The sequence below is a fragment of the Mesitornis unicolor genome, unplaced genomic scaffold (genome assembly GCF_000695765.1).
Source record: "Mesitornis unicolor isolate BGI_N332 unplaced genomic scaffold, ASM69576v1 scaffold7563, whole genome shotgun sequence".
Taxonomy (NCBI): Eukaryota; Metazoa; Chordata; class Aves; order Mesitornithiformes; family Mesitornithidae; genus Mesitornis; species Mesitornis unicolor.
In genome coordinates, this window is record NW_010173984.1 from 7,410 (window position 1) to 28,934 (window position 21,525).

Genomic DNA, 21,525 nt, shown 5'->3' on the forward strand with positions numbered 1-21,525 from the left:
GATGTAATGCAGAGCTTGCTAACTTTCTAGACTTGGTATATAGAGGTGATTGTCTGATACATAGGCAAGAGTGTATAGACACCAAGTCTATGCATATCATTGACTGACATACTGATACTGACAGGAAACAAGAAAACACACTAGAAAAGGAAGCGGTAGTTTAGCTATTTCTGTGTGATACCCACTGTCCTACATAACTATTTCCTTATTTTTGCTGTAGACAACTTGGCTTCTTTTATTAACATCCCTCTGTGTTCAGAATTGGCTGTGTCTAAAAATACCACCCTTTAATTCACCAATCCATTGATATGAATTTATTAATGAAATGCTTTTGAATATGAAGTACTCCCCTCTGAGTCTTCTTCTGCTCAAGGCTGAGTAAATTTTAAGTTATCTTACTGAACAATGAATAAAAGCTAAGCACTTAGGATTTAGCTTGATATCTTTGTGCCTGATGTTTGCCTGATAGCTAATCCTAATTTGATTAAAATTGTAATATTATTAATAATAATAATGAAACTGTAACCAACCCTGCATATACTAAGTTGCCCTTTTTTTACACAGAGTGGGAGTGAGAAGTGACTGCCGAAGAAAGGACCAATATGTTTTAAGGAGATCTGTGGTTAAAGTGCCATGGATAAAATTGCAGCTAAACTTGGTAACATCAATAAAGGCAAGAATTACTGCAGCAAGGGCAGTCATGCCAATCCTAGATATACAGAGATTGGCAGAATCTCTGGGGAGGTTGCTTTTTGAAGGACAGAAAGGAATATAATAAAAAGGGTTCCTCTGCCTCACCACAGTGAAGTGGGTTCTTACTTTATTGCAGAAACCATAATGAAATGTTTCAGTGGTTGAGCTGTGTTTTCTCAATGAGTTTTTATTAGGTCTGGCAACAAGACTAATTCTGCAGCTTAGCAGCAATATACTCGGAGAGAAAAAGAAAGACTGTGCATGTGAATTGATGTGAAGAGGGTTTTTTTGGTCAGGAAAGAAGAGATTACTATCATCCTTTCATTATTTAAGGTGTTGATTATTTTGCAGCATTTGATAGTTCTTCACTGCAATTCAGGGGCACGGTTGTCGGTACATCAATGAAAATGTATTAACACCTCAGAACTGCACGTTTGGGGAGTAGCTGCCTCTGTCAGTTTTGCAAAGGACAAATTATGTCTTCATTGTCTACAGGCTACCTCAGTAAACCTGCAAAATACATTCTTGCACTGAAACAGAAAAGTAAACTTGCAGAGACAGACAATTCTAGAAGTAAAATAACCTACCTTTCACTCAATCTTACTTACACTCTCCTCTCTCCCCCTCCCCAGTATTCAAAAATGTCCCAGCTGATATCATCTGCCACATCAGTTTGTGGGGAGTAAATAGTCAGATACTCAAACCTAAGCCTAACAAGGTTTGCTTTGTTCGCAAAAATTACAGCCTTAATTAGATGCAAAACTAATGAGAAGTCCACTCAGACCTTGTTCTCCTCCCAGAAGTCAACTCACTAGCAGCATACGGGATGAAGATTAATAAATTGGGAGAACAGCTCACAGGTCTTATGTTGTTACCCAGTTCTGAGTTGGAGAATAGCACTAGCTCTAATTTTAATTCATTTTTCAGACAGACGGTTACAAGAATTCATTTTATCCCATTTCTCGTAACTTTAAATTTGGATCAAAGAGTTTTGGTGTCTGCATACAGTCAAGGCTTCAGCTGGCCAGTTAGTCTGATAGCTACTTGGAACATTTCTCTGAGTGACTGAGCATCCCAGGAGGGAGCACAGCCATTCCTCCAATGATGTGATTGCTGGCCCAATAGGAAAAAAAAAAGCAAGAGAGAAAGCACAAGAGATTACAATGAAGAGATATACTGCTCCCAGACAAAGTAAAATAATGTGGAATTTGTCTGACTTCTCCATGGGTGTGGCTTTTTTCCTTCCTCCATCTCAAAAATAATGTCATACTTGGAAACCGAAATCATCTTACTCCTGCATCTGGAAAACAAAAGCATCCTGAGTGCCAATGGCAAAGCCACTGTGTGCACCCAGGCTAGTGAGACAGGGTGAGCTTGTGCAGCCTTAGGCATTGCAGCAAAGACCTCTCCATGTCTGTTGGGAAGAAACAAAAGAGTAAACTATGTATAACTGTGCAGACTTTCAAGTATGCAGCTTACAACCCTTGGAGAGCAGTTTTCACACTGCAAAGTTGGTATACATGAGCTCTTTATATGCAAGACACAGAGAAGTCTGGCTCTCATCTCACATGGTTAACTCAGCTGCAGTAATCTTAAACCCACTAGGCCTGTTCTTATGGCTCTCCATGCTTGTCAAAGTTGTCCCTGGTTTTGGGACAAGAGCCTGGACAGGCTAATAATGGGCAAAAATGAGCAAGGTAATATTTGAAAAATCAGGTATATTCTTCTCGAAAGTTCTGTAGAGTGGCAATATCTGTGACACCTTCTGAAATTAAACCCACAAATGGTAATTATGTAAAGGGGTAAAGTTGATGAGTACTAAATTTATAACTGCACACTACTTATTGAAATATAAGAAGCCCACTTTTCAATGTTTTTACTGAAATACCCATACAGACTTCAGAGGAGTTATTCCAGGTTTACAGCAAGGTAAATGAAGGAATAACCTCAAATTATGCCTAGAAGTGTCTACAGCCTAGTGAAACTGACTGGCTGGGGGGCATGGGGGATCTTGCATAATTCTGAATGAAGGAATTTCAATACTGGAATATTTGGCAAGATTTGGAATAGCTGTGCAACTGCAGCTTGGAGGAAGTTGACATATTTTTCCTCATGTGGTATGATTTCATCATGACAGAATCTGTGTAAGTCAAAAAAAATCGGCATTTTAATTGTCTGTTCTGCATAATGTAAAGCTTCAATAAAAATGCACTTAACCTTGTGGGGGTACATTGGGTTGATGAATGTGCCACAGAGCAATGTTAATACATTTTGCCACACACAAGTAAGTGACTTTCTCTCATTGTGTGTTTTGCCTTTGCTTAGAAAGCGCATTCCTCCTGCACAGAACTGGCAGCTGCCCACACCTCAGTGGATCTACCCCTCCTTCTTCATTCTTCAGAGTAGCAAATCAAAGATGAAAAATTCTCTGATAGTTTTAATAAGACAGCACACTATTGTGAGTGATTCCCTTTTCAGTACAATTTTTAAAGAGCCTCAAGATCAAAAGCCAGTTAATACTCCATTGTGATATTTTTAAAGTGTATGAGTTATCAGAATTTTAGGACTTCTGTATGTCTTGTGAACTGTAGGAAAAGAACTCATCTACTGACATATGTGAACGCTCTGCTTAAGGTCAACTCTTAACTGGTATGTCTTTTCCTATCAACACATGGTCCCCTTCACAAAGAGCTATTGAGTGTTTTACTGCTCCTAATGCGTATGTTGAGCTGCCCAAGGTGACAGATTGTTCTTCTGACATGCTAGAGCTACCTCTGGGCCTGATTCTCCAAAGACTTCACCTTGGTGCTATTATTTCAATTTATAAAAACTTCACTATCTCAATCCAGTAATGTTTAAATTCCATTTTCAACTCATTTAGCAAATATAACAACGAGTATTCAAGGTGTGTGTTTAAACCAGATCATATTTAGATACCACTGACATTTCCATATTATTTACCCTCATTCCAGACACAGCAATTAAGTTTCCTTCTTGCAAATTATACATTTTAGCTCTGGGCAAAGAGAGCTCCTGTTACTGTTGAAACCTCCTTCCTCCCTATCCTCCAAGTGATCTTGTTAATTAGTTAGCCTGTGATTTTATGAGCACTTGTAAATCTGTCTTATCCTTTCTCACTCTCTCTTTTTTTTCTTTTTTTTTAAATAATGTAATTAAAACCCTTTCAGACAGATTCAGAAACTAGCAAATGTGCACATCTGTGATTTCCAGTCTTTATAAACCTATTACTTCCTTATACAAAAGGACAAATTTCATTCTAACAGCATTAGAAAAAAGTGCAGAGACTTCTCATGGGTGAAGATGAGATAAAGAGATAAAGAAAAGGTCAAAGGTCCACCTGAGCTTTTTGGGCCCCATGTGGTTAAGGCACACAAGGGACTGACTGGTAGCACATCTGGCTGCTTATGGCTCTTTGGCCAAATGACTGCGTACCCATTTATAATCATCTTCACTTGAGAACTGGCTGAGGGTTGGGTTTTAGTTTGAGCACTGCATGAGCAGTGACAAAATGCTTTAACAGCTCTCCTATCTCACCCTCTTAAGTAGAAGGAATCAATACAGGTTTCTTCAAAGAAAAGGAATATTGACAGTGCAAAGTTCTTTCGATACATAAAATTAAACAAATTGTCACACTGTATCCTCACATAGTTTAAAAGCAATATTACAAATAGCGTACTTTTCCCACAGGTACTATGTAAACTATAAAAGTAATAAGTTTATTTCTTCCATGACTTTACACTAAAAAAAACCAACAAGAACAACAACAAAAAAAACCAGAAATAAGGCCAAGAAGATAAGTTAAAATTATTAGATTATTTTTAAATCAAATATCGTTTAACTAGATATTTTCCAGTTCTTTCTACTAATAAGGTGCAAAACAGAGAATTTAGTCACTACAAAGTACTGAAAAGAAAATGTCTAAACTAAAATAAAACAGAGCTTTTCTTATGTCTGCAGTATTTTTTTCAAACTGTTTTTGTAACTTTGTAGGTATTTCCTATTCCACTCACATTTTAAAAACATGTAACCATTCCATTCAGTGTTTGCAACATTACATACAGTGTTTCTATACATGTATATGTGTGAATTACTTTTTCACCTGTTCAGAAGTGACCTGTGAGTAAAAGGATGCCATTTCAATTTGATGCTATAAGTGAAAAAATCATTCTACTTAAATATTTATTTGAAGGGAAAAAAAAAGGAAAAAAAAGTCCTTTCAGTTTCTAGAAGGTGAGATTTTATATTGCAGTTTCACGTTTGGCATGGGCTGGCATAGTTGTTGGTGCAAACTGAAGGCTTAATGAGGCTTAAGAGAATTGTACAGCCTCCTTAACTGGAAGCTAATGTTGTGAAGCATACTGCTGGATGTACACAAGTCCTGTCCTTTGTGCACCCCATGAGGGAATGAAATAAAACAGCATTGTATTGCTGACTTTCAAATTACTAAGGCTACATAAACTCCATGCCAATTTGGGCAGCAGGGGTTCCCTGGGGAGATGTAGCCCATCTTTCTGTGAAGCTATATTTGTTCCCTTCACTGGAGTGCTGCATGTGAAACTTGCATGCTATGCTTTACTCCCTGCTTTTCTTGAGGTACACACATACACCAAATCTCTGCTTCTGCTGTGAACTTCCCCATAAGCAACCTTCTGAGGCTGAATTCTTACGGCAGCAGGACAGAGGAGGAAACCATATTATTTCCTGTACTGCACCACAGGGAATCTTAAATGAAAAGCTTGACAGAGCATCCTATATTTGCTTAAAGCCCTGCCAGGCTGGAAACCTGGGATGGTGTAGTGCAGAGACAACCGCATGCACTCTCTCATGTATCGTAGTTTAGCCACAGCTTATCAGTGGATGAACTCAGTGCTTTGAACTTGGACTGGGGATGCTTAAATACCATGGCTAAAGCTTAGCAAACTCTGCAGGATAAAGATATTTCTTGATTATATTGAACTTTCAGTAACAAGGGGTTATGTGGGTCTGGCAAAGATGAAACAGTCATACCTTGGGAAGGTCCTGTTAAAAATTGTATTAGTTTCAGTAACACATGCATCAAACATCTATATTAGTATACGATGTCTACCAAGGAAGTCACTTATATTAGGATCTTGTCTTACATATTGGGGATTAATACATGCCTTATATTAGGAAAGTCAAGCTATTTTCAGTATTGAGACACCAGTGAATTTGCATTAAAGAGTGATGAAAGGCTGATGTTGAGTGCTTAAATAAGGTGTTCAGAGGACTACCTGATGGGTGGGTCTAGGTCGTATACTGTTACGCGGGCTGGACAATTTGGGTATAACAGGCTGTGTAAGACACCTCCACCTTCCTGATTTTCCAGTCTCCAATAGCTGTAATTTGTTTTGTTCTGGACAACACAATGAGTTTTGAGTGTTACAAAGGCTTTTGTGAGATAATAGATATTACACAAATATTTTGTTTCTTCTGCCAGAGCAGCACTTTTTAAAAAATAATACTTGCATTAACCTCATTGTGTTGGTTTACAAGAATGATTAGAAAGTAGGTCTTAAGCTACCTAATTGTCAGTGAGCCTTACATTGTACCCATAGAAAACTCCCAGTCATTAGGATATCCAAAATGTGCAGTTCAATAATATTAATAATGGTTCTGGGTACAGAGTTCACTGGTTTTCATTAAAAATGACAAGAGCTATATAACCTGTCCTCTAAGATCAGATTTCTAACACTAGGGATGAAGTTAATATTGGCTTTATCATTGAGGAAAGCCAAAACTAAATTCATGGACTGATGAAAAAAGGGTGAACAAATATTCTTGTATCATTGAGGATGACTGTTGTTTGTATATGGAATATATTATAATATTTTGTTTTATTGTCAAGCATAATTGTTAATATTCACAGAGAGTTGTCTGCAGCATTATTCTCCATACAGGGTTACTGCCTTAAATGTTTGGTTGAATTCCCAAAGCATAGAATAGAATTTGCTTTGAAGGTCAGTAAATGTTTACATCATTGTTTTACAAAAGCTTTTGGAGATGAAAAGTAATATGGAAGACCTTACAGCATCTTTCCAGACACTGCTCTTTCCAAGTAACAACACTCAGATAGTAAATCTTAAAAAAAAAATCAAATTTTCTTGGGTGATTGTGTGGTTATTTTTTTAAATGAAAAGAAAATTTGATCAGTTATAAGTTCCCTCTCCACTTGCTTGACTAGCCCTGAGAGGCTAATAAACTGTTAGCTTCAGCACTGAAAGAAATAAAACTAATAAATCTGTATGAGAATATTTGTTTCAAGGCATTGAGTTTCCATAGTCTAGTGACGTGCCATAAGGTGTTCTCCTCAGCAGCAGCTGGATGGAGACAGATTACCCTTCAGGTGCCTTAGAGAGAATAATACCATTGCAGAGGTTTAAAATTCAGGAAAATGACAGATTTTAATAAATAGAAGTTGTGGAAATCATATATTTGTTAGTATTTTTGTCTCTTGCTTAAAAGCAATCATCATGATCTTGATCATCTTTTACATCATGGTTTATTCATTGTCAATCATTGTCAGCTGCTGAAGCAATAAGGAGGGGCATTATATTGTGCAATCGCTGTGCTCACATTTCCCCAGTGCTGTTCAGGAAAATGCTGCCTCTCCCAGTTTATCTGTGCTTTCCTGGTATATCAAATATACAGTTATGAGAAGGTTCAGTTTCACCTTACAGCTGCCAAATATTACAGTAAAGTTAATAAGGCCACCAGGAAAAGGGATGAGTGCTAGTGTCTCAGGCTTGTTATGAAAAGCCAGTGTGAGAATTTCAGAGAGGGCAAAGGGACTGCATTTTAATGGCACTATGCTGGTGAGCCTCCCAGGTACCTTTGGAAATCCTAGCTAAAAGCTTACAGGAAGGGTTGTTTTAAATGAAGTAAATCAATTGATTTTTCAAGCTCTGAAGAAAGACTTCTGAAAATGATGTGGACAATTTTCATCTATATTTAATGAGTCCTGCTTCAGTTTAAGCTTTTAGACGCAGACTGTAAGTCTTCATTGTATGTTTATCTTTCATTGAGGGACATATGAAATAAGAATATTAATTGTTTTTTTTATATAGTACCATAAATAAATGCATGTAGGCAACCCTTCGCTCCTGAAAGCTACCACACGTCTAAGTGAATAAAAACATCATATTTTTCAGTAACTGAAGACATTTTTCATTTTCCTGTGAAACTATTGAACAATCATGATAAAAATCAAGTGGATCTATGTATCACATTTATCAGTACAAATCATATTCTGATAAGTGTCCTTTCAATTATTAGATCTCCAGGGAACAGATGTAAGTTCCAAGCCTTTGCCTGTATGTTGTTCGCAGCTTTTCAAAAATTGCTCTCCAAGTCATTTTCAAAGAAAAAATTATGCTTCCAGCTAAATATGTTTTACAGAAAGTAAACTTTAGGCACACTTTTTTTGAAAGAACACATATCCAAAATTATTTTTGTTCTGAGAGTTTAGTGTTCCAGAATATCATTAGCCCTCATTAATCTAAAAAGCTTGGGTGACAGATTTTGGATAAGACGTACTGTTTCCTATAGGGAAGTAATGAGCAAAATCTAGGCTTTAGCAACAGTGACAAGCCACATTGACCCAGACAAACAGTTTGCAAAAGGGATGTGGACTCAGTTCTTAGATTTATGAGTAAATATTATAGCAGGGCTTCATTTTTGTATGTACTGTGTTTTTGCCACCCTTTTAAAGTCATAGGGAGCACAATCCAATAATAATGCTCATGAAGTAAGAAAGTGAAATTGTATGTTAAATATTTTAATAAGGACAAATTGATTATTAAAGTTCTATTTTTCCATTCTCAGCTCTTGAGAAATATCCTTTCAGTTATTACTGAAAAGAAAAACATTCTGAGTGGGGGCCGAAATGTATTGGCCAAGCGAAGGGAAAAAGGCTGAGCTTTCTCAAGGGTAGCAAGTAATACTTATATTGCAGATGATTGTACTAATCCTGTAACAGGCCTGATCCTGCACTACTGAGATCAAAGGATGTTTTTCACTTCACTTTATTGAAGAATGTTTTATGTGGAAAAATAGAGCTAGTTCTATGGTTCTGATAGTTTGGTCCAAATCCCATAAACAAACAACTGAATAAATGGACACATTTAGGCTTGACTGACTAGATATTTGTTTTCTTTTAAGTAAACCATGCATGGTGATGAAGAACTGAAAAAAAAAATTGACCTTGAAAACATAAAAAACCTATTCTTATTGAAGCCCCCTGTTAGGAAAAGAAAGTAAACTGTTCTTATGTAGTTTCCTTTATCTTATGGATTTTCTGCTGTCATAAACTTCAAAATGTATTGAACACATTGATTAATTTAATATATGGTCTTCCTTAAAAGCCAAAGCTGTAAATAATCATATCCATTCAAATAAGAATTAATTAGATGAATGGGTAACAGCAATGCCTGATTTTTATGAGATATGTCTACCTACTTAATGTACAAAAGAGTTGCATTCAAACCAGAAAAGGAAAATTTGTTTTAACTCAGCCATTGCATTATTACAAAGTGTCTGATGAGAGTTTTTCATCTCTTATTGACCCCACTTGTGTTCAAATATGCCTTTATTTAGAAAGAAATGCAGTTGTAAAGCAAGAAAAGCAACTGAACTGCTTTACTAACTTCTTGTCTTTACTGTTTCAGAGCTGCAAGAAACTAAGACCTCCGAATATCACAGAATATCCCACAGTCCCCTGGATTATAGGATATTATTTATGGATGAAGATCAGGATCGGATCTATGTGGGCAGCAAAGATCATATTCTGTCTTTGAATATTAATAATATAAGCCAGGACCCTCTCAGTGTAAGTTCAACATTTATTTTGAGAATCCAAGGTTGCTTTATTATATGCCTTTCTTTTAAAGACAAAAAATGTGTATTTCATTATTTTGCAGCAGGCAGAAGTCCAGGCCTGCATCTTATTGAACTGTTAGGCCTTGTTTAATGTTTAATACAAAGTGAACAAGCTATTAGCATGACTACTCCTCAAACACTATTTAAAAACTGATTTGTTTACTCATTTTGAAGCAACATTCAGCATGGCTTGGCTTCATAAGGAAAATTTGTATGGTTTGATGGTTTCCATTCCTCTCCAAGATTTAAGATAATTCAGAGAAATGCTTTTAAAAGAAGCCTGTTAGAAAGAGTACGATATATGCTATCGTGTTCAGGCCATAGGGTAAAAAAACCAACACAACAAAACACAAAAACAAATGAAAAAAACCCAACAACCGGGACAAAGTTGCCTTTAAGCTTGGACTGTAGTTTTGTTTTGTACTCTGAAGTCTAATTGCTGAACTATTTTCCAATCTTTGTTATGTCTGTGGCAGCTCTTGCCCTTCAGTTTGGTAGCTGAGACACCTCCTGTTTGGGGTTTTTTGGATGCTGTTACCTGCATCTTTCTCTTGACACCACTTCTTTTCTGGCTACTTCTGTCACTTACAGAGATGCCATTTTCTAAGGACTGTCTGTGTCCCACCTCCTCAAACTGTAGTAGGTAGCCTGTGTATGAAAAAAATCAAATTATCGAATGTTTAAACCACTTTCTTAGATTCCAGAGCCAGTTCAAATCCAGCTTCTCTGCTTTTAAACTAGGTGGCCTGCAGAAGTACTTGTATGCCCAGAAGCCTGTTATTACCTCTCTACAGGCTTTGCCTTGCTTATCTTTAGATTATCACAGCTACAACACTATCTTAAAGAGTACTGAAAAGACCTTGTTCTACCAAATTCATCCCATTCTTTAATCTATGGCCTTTATTACTGTACCTCTGGAGTACTGAGAGGAAAAGATATCCAGCTTGCAGCAGTGAAATTAAATACCTTCTTTAAGAGGCAAGGTTTTAATGTATCAGGAGAGAGAGAGAGAGGCCCGACTGGAGGGTGATTAAGTGTGGTTAAATTAGGCTTTGCTCTAAATCACCCTCTGGACAGGCCTGTCTACCTGAATTGATTGGGCAGGGAGTCCAGAGAGGCTAACTCTAACTTGCACATTTAAATTAAATGCTTCTCGTGTTATGTCTTTCCTCCTTCTAATGGTACAGAAATCTTTGAAATGATACTGCCTTCTCTGATCTGAAATAGCTTCTGTGACCTTTTTGCTAAGTCCCATCTCACCAGTGATCCAGCCACCCTTTTCTGGGAGCTGCTGTGCTCCAGCCTTCCCTTTGCAGCTTGGTTTTAGTTCTCTGCAGAGTTCGGGTAGATTGGAAGGGCTCTATTGCATGAAATATATTCTGCAGTATAAAGCTGTGAGGCATTTCAATAATCTCTTTGGATCTGGAAAAACAACAGTAAAGAAGAGCAACAGAAAGCAAAAACACACAAAATTTTCTGGCAGTGAATGTGATCACCCAGTATTAGGCTAAGAATTAATCTCTGCAATTCCACATGTTCTTTCATTTGTGTATTTATTTTTATAACCAATTTACTTTGCTAATCTTAGACCTCTATAGAAACTCTGTGTACATATGCATACGTACCTACGACTCTCTGCATATATATGTATGTATGTATATGTATATATATAGAGAGATCTTTTAATGCTGTTATTTATGTTATCTTGAGGCTAAATGTTATCAGGCTCTGTCACCTACTAAATTTCTAAATGTCTTCTATTTCAAAATCAAAATATATAATGGAAGAAGCTCAAAATCATTATAGTTTGAGTATAGATCAGAGAAACATTCAGACATTGAGATGTTTTTCATAAAACTATCTGAAAGTAATCAGCCTAAAATCTTAAGATTTTAAGCAGGTTTTATCATAACCTGTCCATACCTTTGCTGTTAAAACCAAAAAATTGCTACTGCTTTCTTGCAGTATTGTAATATTCTAGTTTCTACTGTGAATAATTTCTATAAGTTCAGTGAAAAGGTAAAGATGGACAGTAATTTAGGTAATAACAATGAAAAATCCTTCTTGTTTAGAAGAAAGAAGTCTAAATAAATTAACTTATCTTAAAAACATGTAATGAACTTAATTTATACCAGACAAAGATCTGGATGCTATTTAGTGCATGCTAAGACATAAAGTTGTTTTCATGTATCAATGAAAATCCCTTATTTCCTTATAATCAAGATGTAGAAGATATTAGAAAATTAACTTATTAGTGTAACTTAGGCAGTGAAATGTTTTGCTTAAATTATGTAATAAATATGTTACTTAAAAGATATTTCTTTCCTTACAGATTTTCTGGCCAGCATCAGCAAACAAAGTTGAAGAGTGCAAAATGGCTGGCAAAGATCCTACGGTAAGTTATAATCCACATGCACATACACAAATTACATACTTGGCAATAAAGTAAGAGCACCTTGAGTGCAGCCAAAACAAAATGAAAGAAGTGTTTGTTTTGCTTTTTAAATGCTCTGCAGACCAAAGATAAAGGGAAATTATGAAAAAACAGGCTATGTAAACAGAATGCACCTTCAGACTTTAACCAGTGGAAAAAGATATGTCCACCTCCTTGCCTTTTTCTTCTTGTTACTAGTCAAATTAAGTAGTAGTACGTTTCCAGACATGTCCTGGGGTGATGTGAACAGCCTGCTAAGCTGTTTGGGGTGGCGAAGTGCTCTGGCTGTCTGCTCGCCCCAGGAACAGACTCTACAGACAGGTAGTACCTGCTGTCTGCAGCCTGAAGATCCCAGACTCAGAACCCCCTGAAACATCTCTTTCCATTACTTCCATAAAACAATGCCAGAATAAGTATCTGGAAACCAGTATGCTTTCCTAAAAAGAGGTAATGGTGATCTCTGGAATCATGGGAAACACAGACCATGGAGAGGTTATATTGAGTCATTTTGCACCACAGCTGATTATTCTCCCATCTAAATGCAGACACCTTCCAAAGGACCTAAATCAGATGGTAATTTCCTTATATACTCTTCATAGATAATAGAAATGAGGTATTCTGAAAGACCGTGTGAGTGGTACAATATAGCAGATCCTGTCTTTGGCAAGGTTATCTATTACTATGGTTATCTGCCTAAAGTAATTTGAACTTACAGTCTGTATATGCCTAGATTTTACGAACAGAATACAGCTAAAATGTAAAACAAAAAAGCAGAAAGTCACATTTTAATTCTAGTCAGTTAACTTTTGACTTTTTACCAGTTCAGCACCACCTAAAGGTTTTTGTCCTGGTTTTCTTTAACTCTTTAGATACAGCTGTTTTTCAAGTGATATTTTAGTACTAGAGTTCAGAATCTAATCTAAGCTAGAAAATTGCAATCACTACTAAATTTATAAGAAAAAACAATGAAATTTTGATCGTATTCTTATTTAAGCAAAAAACTATAGAAATCAGAAGCTTCCACATTAGGTATAATCATCTTTGAAACATACTCCTCAGCAAATCTAGGATCATAAATAATGAAGTCATTGAAGGATGTTAGCAGGTGTATATAAATATAGCTTTTAATTTCAGAAACTGTAGAATTAATACAAAAGTCCACTGGAATTAGTATAAAAACTGTTATTTATTTCAAAGGTCTCTTTATTAAGCCTAATATTTCTATTTATTTTAGCTACATATATTATTAACTAAGCCTACAGATGACATGCAATTCAGTTACTGCAATGTAACTGTCACCTGAGTACGTTTTATGAGAAAACTACATGTGGGCTTTATTTTGAAAATCTGTTGTGAATGCTGATGAGTGTAAGGAGACCAGAAGGTTGGCCTTCTGAAGTGTTGCTGTCATACTGCTTTTTCAAAACTGGAGTGTAATTCACTATGTTGCTACAGAGCAACAGAATGATTCTTTATGAATAACTATATTATGGTCGGTATGACAGCTTATCTGCTTTATTTCCTGATAGCTACAGTAGTGAAAAACAAGTATTTTTCCTATTGAATATCCTATTTTTCTATACATCTTTATATTTTTCTGGTTACTGCAGTGTGCAGTAAATTCTACAACTAATGGTTAAGTTGCACTGAAAGTGCAAATAAAACATATAGCTTTGCTTATGGTGATTAATGTTGACCCTAGTTCCTGTGTCAAGAAAATACCCTTAAACCGGACTCTCTGGATAACTTGAAATGTTGGATATTACGTGGTGAGATGTTCTTAGCTTTTAATCATGTTGAAGGACCGAAATGTTGCTGTGTTAGTGGACAGATTTCTAGATAGAACCTCTGTTTTTACAACGGTTTAGTTGTGAGTACAGCTAATATCCTGTAACATAGTTAATTAAGAATGTACTCATGCATCAACTTTAACTGATTTTTTTAATGTCAGCTGTGCATTGCAGAAGAAAAATTAAGTTCCAAAAATAGAAGTTTACATTATTTTCCTTAGTATCTTTGAAGAGTTTGAAAGAGAAAAAAAAAGGTTACTGAAGAGCAGCTGCTGCTCCCACTAAAATCAATGGTGTGTCTTATTGAAAGGTCACTGAAATAATGAGAAGAAGAGAACCCAATGCTAAATCAGTATTTGCAACTTAAAATGTATAGTTCTATTTTAGTAGCATTCTTGTGATTTTCATTCCTGATAATAATGGGAGAAGCAGAGAATAATTCAGAAGAATTACGAATTTCAAATGAAAAAAAAAAAAAGGAGGGGAGGAGGTAAATGCATGATAACGTTTGGCCTGTAAAAGAACAGTGATTATTACAAGGTAAAAGAGGAAAACAGGAATAGATAGCCTTAGAGCAGCCAATAAAGGACTGTATGCAATGAGCGAATTCTTTTCCAGGGAGATTAGGAGAGAGTTCATTGTCTGAGTTTGTCATCCTTGGATGCCTTTCTTGTTACCAAAAAGAAATTTTCACCTCTAAATATTATGTTCACCAGGCCAACTTGAATACTTGCATTAGTATGACATCTATTTCTCTATATTTACTGTGATGACATCCTAGGGCATAGATCTCTGACTTTCAGATGTCTACAGTAAGGCAGTTCCCCAGACACTGCTACTGAGTGAGTTTGGATATCAGCTCCAAGAGGAGCACCAGTAGTATGTGAATATCTACAGCTTAGCCACTGCCGTTGACAAACATCCATCCTAAAGACAATTATCACATGTCACTTCACATCAGACTGATTTAAAAGCACAAAGCACTCCAATGTCAAGTAAGGGAAATAAACTGCAGTATAGATGCTCTTGAACGACAGTCCTACAAAATATATTCTGAAATAACAATTTCTTACTTTGTTGGGTTGTGGAATCACATTGCAGTACCCAGACTAATCCTGTAACAAATTGGAAATGGAGTTCAGTGGTTCAGCACTAGAGAGACGGGCAAAGGCTCAGAGATCATCAAATGGTCTTCCTGCTGGACAGCATTGAAGTAAAACAATGTTGGTATCAAGCCAACTTATATTACTTCTCTGTGAATCATCAGTGAAGAGACATGAAGACACAGTACGTGTCAGACGGTTACCCCAGAAGGCTGTCCTTAAAGAAAAGAGCCGTTCATCTGACCGCCCCTGTGTTCTTGCCGTAGGGACTTTGGAAAATGCATGGGATGGTACTGGGGTAGAGCAGCAAGTGCCTGTATCAGTACTGTTCATGTAGACATTGTTTCCTTATCCTGCTCCCTGAAGACTTTCATTCTGAGATTTTTCAGCATGCAGTCCTTTATTTGGGAATCTTCTAGAAATGTTTTCTGCAAACAGCATGAAAAGAAAGCATCAGTTTACACTCTGGCATATATGAGCTAATGGCATGCCTTCACCTGTCCTTCTTCCCTTTCCACAGCCATAATGTGGATTGGTAGTACTGCTGAGAAAAACACGATTTTGATAACAGGACATTGCTAAAGCCATCTTTGCTCCAAACAAAGGTAGCTGCGTATAAGAAAATGAAAACATTTAGGAGCAACCCTCAGCTTTAGAGAAACAATGTATTTTGACTGGGTTAAAGGATTTTTCTTATACAGGTAGAGCTAATGCTTAACTGAGGACATACAGTGTTCCCTGTAGAGAAACTCCTTCTATGAACTCTGAACTACCTACAGTTATACACCAGTTTTCAGCTGGTGTAGTACAGTATGAGCTCCTGCCGAACCAAAAATGTGAATGCCTTTAAATATAAATAAACTGTGCAGTCTGCTAAACAAGGATTAACTCTTCTGATTTTTGTGAAGATGACTGATGACACAGTTTCCAATCCTGCACTTAGAGAACACATGCAATTCTCACTGTCTTTGGTGAAGGTTCGACTGAATATGAAGGCAGTTGTGGGATCTCAGTAAGAAAAAATATTCAGAAAAAAATTATTTTCAACCTTAAGTGCATTAACAGTTGTTCATAGTCAAAAAAAGGAAAAAGCAAGAGAAGAAAAGGATATACTGGAAGGAGAGAACTGTAAATCCAATGGTGTGAAACTGTATGGCACTTAAACATTCTGTTCTAATTTTCATGCTGTTTTGAAAATGTTCCCATTGATCTTCAATATAAAGCAACAATTTACTGCACACTTGCTTTGTGGTGTTCCTAATTTTAATGTTCTGTAAATAAACTTTTTAAACACATAATGGGATCTGAGATTTGGGCTTCCTTATTTTTTTATTATCTTCAGCTATGATGAAAAAATTAGGGGGAGGAAAAGAGACTCTTCTGCAGGTATTCTTAAGGAAACTCTATAAGGTTACTTCTGGTTTTACTGCAGAGCCTCTTCTTCTTCCCATGCAAGGTACAAAGAAGTTTTTAGATGAATATTAGATTGCTGTGTGGAGATACTTACTTACATACACTCCTCTGTAACTAGTGCCCTCTCAGTGCCAGGTTCCCAAACTAGGCAAAATGGCATGAAAAGAAAACAGAAGTCTACAGCTGTTCAAATCCAGACACTACCAAACTCTGTAGTGGTTTCCATGATAATACTACAATTATGAACAATGTCTGTTCCCTAGATTTAACAACATCTAATAACATTTGCCAATGCAAAATATTTTTCTGTATTCCCTGTATGCAGCATGGCTGTGGAAATTTTGTGCGTGTGATACAGTCATACAACCGCACACACCTGTATGTCTGTGGCAGCGGTGCCTTCAGCCCCGTGTGTGTGTACGTGAACAGAGGGCGCAGATCCGAGGTAAGTCTCAAGTCATTTTATCTGCTCATTTTGTGGTGGATACTAGTGTTACACAAAAAAAATTTTGAAAATGGTCCAAACATGTTCCTTCTCCCATATTAAATGGAAAAGGACAAAGATCTGTAGCTTTCTGACTTGTTACCATCAAGAAGCAAAGCCATGATCAAAAGCCATGCCTCAAATATGATGGTTATTCAAATTTCCACAGTCATATCAAAAGCTGGGCTACATTTGATCCTACTTTCTATTTGATTTTGTCTGGTAAATTCATTCCTACTGTTTGTTGGAAAAATTGCCAAGAAATACTTGAAAGGAAATAGCCAGTTAGTTAAAAAGTAAAATATGCAGTCCACTTCTTATAAATTCTGTGTGTTACTGAATCTGGGAAGAAGCACTTAAGTGGGCTAACCATTCAGATATGTGAAGTTTTGCTGGACTTCAGCTTAATACCGGCTAGATACAAGCCCAGTACAGGTAACTTTCATCTACTGCACAAGTTTTGCCCCAGTAGATTCTGCTGGGATTGAGTCAAGAAGTTTTCTCATCACTGTGAGGTCTTCCAGGGTGTAAATCTCATTTTGTCTAGATAGATCTTCAGTTTTTTTATATTCAGTTTCACTGTGTATTTTCAACATACAAAGTACCAGATGTTTCTTAAATGCATTGTCCAAGTCTTCTGATTTGAAAGTGAAATGTTTGTTTATGTGCAAATGTAATAGGTAATAAATTAAGCAACCAGAAGGAGAAAGAAAAGCACTTAACCAAGACTCAGCACCTTAGTAGCTTTTGGGTCAGATTCATGTCTGCAAGCACATGGTTGTGCAATGTATTTTCCTGTACAATGTGGAAGCAGATGTGTTGGGAAGGAAGATCAGAGAGTACTACCTGGAGTTTTGCCATGTAAGGGCAGATTTAAACCTGGGCTGGCTCCTAGGAAAGAGACTGGGAAATTCATCACTGTTTTCAATGGGAGTGGGATGGGAATTCTGGCCAAGACCCAAGGCTACTGCAGAAGTTGCCAGGAAGGTGATAAATTGTTGTTTTTCCAGGTAGTTTTGCATGGGGTGGTCTCAGTAAGTTTTGGTAGATGGCTACCTGGCTCCAGCCTCCTTAACAGAGTATGTAGACTGAATCACTACACCTTCGGTCCTAATGAATTAACTAAATGTAAGGGTTCATAGACCTGGATTTAAAAGGACAAGCAATCAAGACTGAATAAGTAAATCCCTCCTTCTGATTAATGGAGTCTGCATTAACTTACTTTGATGTATTTTGAAACTGAGGTCAGTTTTATTCAGCATTATCCTATTTCTTGAAAAAATATTTGAAACATGGAAAATTATCTCATTTGTCTCTAATTAATGCAATATTCCTTTATCAGCTTAGGTAGTAGTACTGTAGTGCAGAGAACTTTGGATCTCATTATTTTAAGGGTTTTGTAAATGAGATTAGGGGAAGAGCATAGGGAGGAAATGACATCTCCAGATGATGCAAGATGTTAAATTTCTCTAGTTAAAAATAAAGATACATGTCTTGGAAGAGCTGAACTGGCTTTACTTAGCCTGTCTGTATAGCTACATGCCTATGATCAATTGATTAAATAAACTGCTGTTTCAGACGTCTGGAGTCTGTCAGACAGTTGACTGTAAGCATCGCATGCTCAAAGCCATTACTGTACAGGCCAACAATAGCATAACAGCTTAAAACCAAGCATTTCCTTCTGAACTCATTGCATATATCAGTGCATGACTAATTAATAGAGCAGGGTGAAGAACTATGTAGTGCTGATGGGACTAGTGAGAACTCATTTTTTTCTCTGCTTTTATCATTTCACCTTTAATTTAGTAGAGTTTTCCATGCACAGAAGGCTGTTTTTGCACGTGCAATATGGATATTTTAGAAAGCACATCTGTTTTTCTCTGGAAGCTACAAAGCCTGACAGTAAGAGTCACATCCAACAATCATAAGAACTGTGCCTGTTTTGCTCTTTTGTTTGCAGGATCCCACATACTCTCACAAAAAAAGACAGCTTCATTGGTGAGGCAGAATGTTGTCCTTTTACCTGAAACAGAGGTTAAAAAATAATTCATTTTCTTGCTTGGCACACTTGATACTTTGGTCTTTGGTAATGACTCTCTTAGTCATCCAAATATATTCTAATGTCAAAGTAAATGCAAACATAAAGAACTGTAATCACTATGTGAATTAATTATAGACTAAAAAGTAATTTAATATATATGAAAATCAGGTGTAATCCTAGAGTTAGTTATATAGTAATGGGCATTTTGAACTGGTAAATAGTGGTATAATACAGTAAATGTGGATTAATATCAAGCTCCATGTTAATCTGGAAGTGAAACAACAACTAAAAACCACAAGATCATATTAGAAACTTCATACTTATGTTTTAACTTTGTTTAAAGAGGTTATTACTGAAGTGATAGATAAGATCTCTGTGATTAAATTAAGCAAAACAGAAGAAGGAGAAAAGAGATAGGGGAAAATGGATATGAAAACTTCCTGCTGTAGCTGAGCATTTCAGGTTGGTGAGTCTCCAATTCACTGTCACCAGATGGCTGCTCAGTGATCTGTGTGGCATCCCCATTCCCCTGTGTTTTACATTATTTGTTAAAGTCAATATAAAGAGTTTCTGCCCTTAGTCAAATAACTAATACATTGGCATCTACATCAGGGAAGCCTTTCTCTGGAGTTTTTGTCAGCTACCTTTTTCTGTCAAATCAGAGATGTTGTAAGTTTGTCTGTTCTTTTTCTTTGCAATTGTGTCTTTAGCCGTTTTCTCAAAGTTTGCTATAGGAGGCCAGGAACAAGTTGTTTGTTTGGTATACAATGCTGTGTGAGTAGATGTGAGGGACTGATGTCTCTGCCATTACTGCAGTTTTTAAGGAATGGACTTGGACCCAAGAGTCACTTCTTGCTCAGCATACTGTGTGCTGCAGTATTGCTGGAACCAAGAAGGGAAGAGGTGTACTGAGATGGGTGAATTTTCTGAAGATATGCAGACTCTTTGCATTTCAAGCTGTAGTCCAGGTTGCTTCTACTTTGCCAAATGGATTTCCTATTTGTAAATCACATAAAATGTAAATAAAGCCTCATCCTAAGATTCCTAAAAAATTTCCAAGAGATTTCAGGCTATGGCAAGAGATAATGATAAATCATCTATCACTATGGAATTGGAGCTCTACACATAATCCAAGAGATTGCATTGAAGAAAATAAGTATGATTTAGTGGATTTTGGGTGATCTGATAGCTCAGTAAACAGCAAATGATTTATACTATCACCAAATGACAGTTGTCATATGAGATTTTTATTTAATGTGTATTATTGTTCTAGTAGCTTTATTATAATGTCCTAGACTAGTATAAGTGTCACCATGTATTCAGGAAATAAATGAAAAATAACTTCAAATACACAGAAGTAATCTCCACAGATGCTATTGCAGAGATAACTGAGCTAGAGGGAAAAATTATCTGTTTCAGTGTCTTGAATTTATAACAAGAGTCTAAAATAACTGGGTATCAATGAAAAAGTTGTCTTTTTAAGTAGAAAAGCTAAACTGCTGATAGTGCAGCAAAAGTGCCTAGGTTATCCTCACACTCTACTCTGCCCTGGGGAGACTACATGTGGAATACTGTATCCAATTCTGGGCTCCCCAGTTCAAGAAGGACAAGGAACGACTGGAAAGTCCAGCTCAGAGCCACGAAGAAGATGAGGGTACTAGAGCATCTCCCATATGAGGAAAGGCTGAGAGAGCTAGGGCTGTTTATCCTGGGGAAGTGACTGAGGGGGGAATCTCATTGATGCTTATAAATATCTAAAGGGTGGGTGTCAGGAGGATGAGACCAGACTCTTCTCAGTTGTGCCAAGTGACAAGACAAGGGAAATGGTCACAAACTGGAACACAAGAGGTTCCACTTAAACATAAGGAAAAACTTCTTCACTGTGAGGGTAACAGAGCACTGGAACAGGCTGCCCAGAGAGGTTGTGGAGTTTCCTTCTCTAGAGGCATTCAAAACCCGCCTGGACGCGTTCCTCTGCAACCTAGTCTAGGTGATCCTGCTCTAGCAGGGGGGTTGGACTGGATGGTCTTTCGAGGTCCCTTCCAACTCCTACCATTCTGTGATTCTGTGATTCTGTGTAATGCTCGAAACAGCCAAGCATAAAAATCACCTTAAGTCTGATGGTTTCTGAAATGAGAAGTGACACACAAATCTACATTGCAGGAACAAATCTTCAAGATCGACTCCAAGTGTGAATCAGGGAAGGGACGCTGTTCTTTCAACCCTAATGTGAACACTGTGTCTGTTATGATCAGTAAGTAAAAATACTTCAAGTATTTGGAGTATGATCATGTGTGGTGTGGATTGATGGGATGCTTTAAATGAGCTGGGCACAGAATTTAGCCTCCAAGGAGCAGTACCTTGTGTCTGGCTGATGGGCACAAGGGTTAGGTCCATCCTTGTTTCAAGGTTTACATGAAGGTAAAGGTGGATGTGCAAATGAAATGCAGAAATAAGCTGTCGAAAGGGAGAGAGACACAAAAACCAAAAGATTGTCCCTTTTCCAGCTCACACATTTTTTCCCAGGGTTAGTTTCAACTTTGCATTACCCTGTCTAGCATTTTATGTTTGAACAGTTTCTGACCTTGTTCATCCTAGACAGCACTTGTGTCTTATGTAATTATTTGTAAAATCTCAGAGTAGCTAGGGAA

General features: G+C 37.0%; 1 protein-coding gene across 1 annotated transcript in view; it reads left to right on the forward strand.

Annotated features, from left to right (window-relative positions):
* Nucleotides 1-9,398: 9,398 nt before the first annotated feature.
* Nucleotides 9,399-21,525, forward strand: part of SEMA3C (sema domain, immunoglobulin domain (Ig), short basic domain, secreted, (semaphorin) 3C) — a gene marked incomplete at its 5' end in the record, with an annotated part of 54,039 nt that continues 41,912 nt past the window's right edge. The window contains 4 exons of the mRNA XM_010180894.1: nt 9,399-9,559; nt 11,942-12,004; nt 16,675-16,794; nt 21,038-21,128. Of these exons, the coding sequence (XP_010179196.1) occupies nt 9,399-9,559; nt 11,942-12,004; nt 16,675-16,794; nt 21,038-21,128 (435 nt within the window). The remainder of the gene's footprint in view (nt 9,560-11,941; nt 12,005-16,674; nt 16,795-21,037; nt 21,129-21,525) is intronic.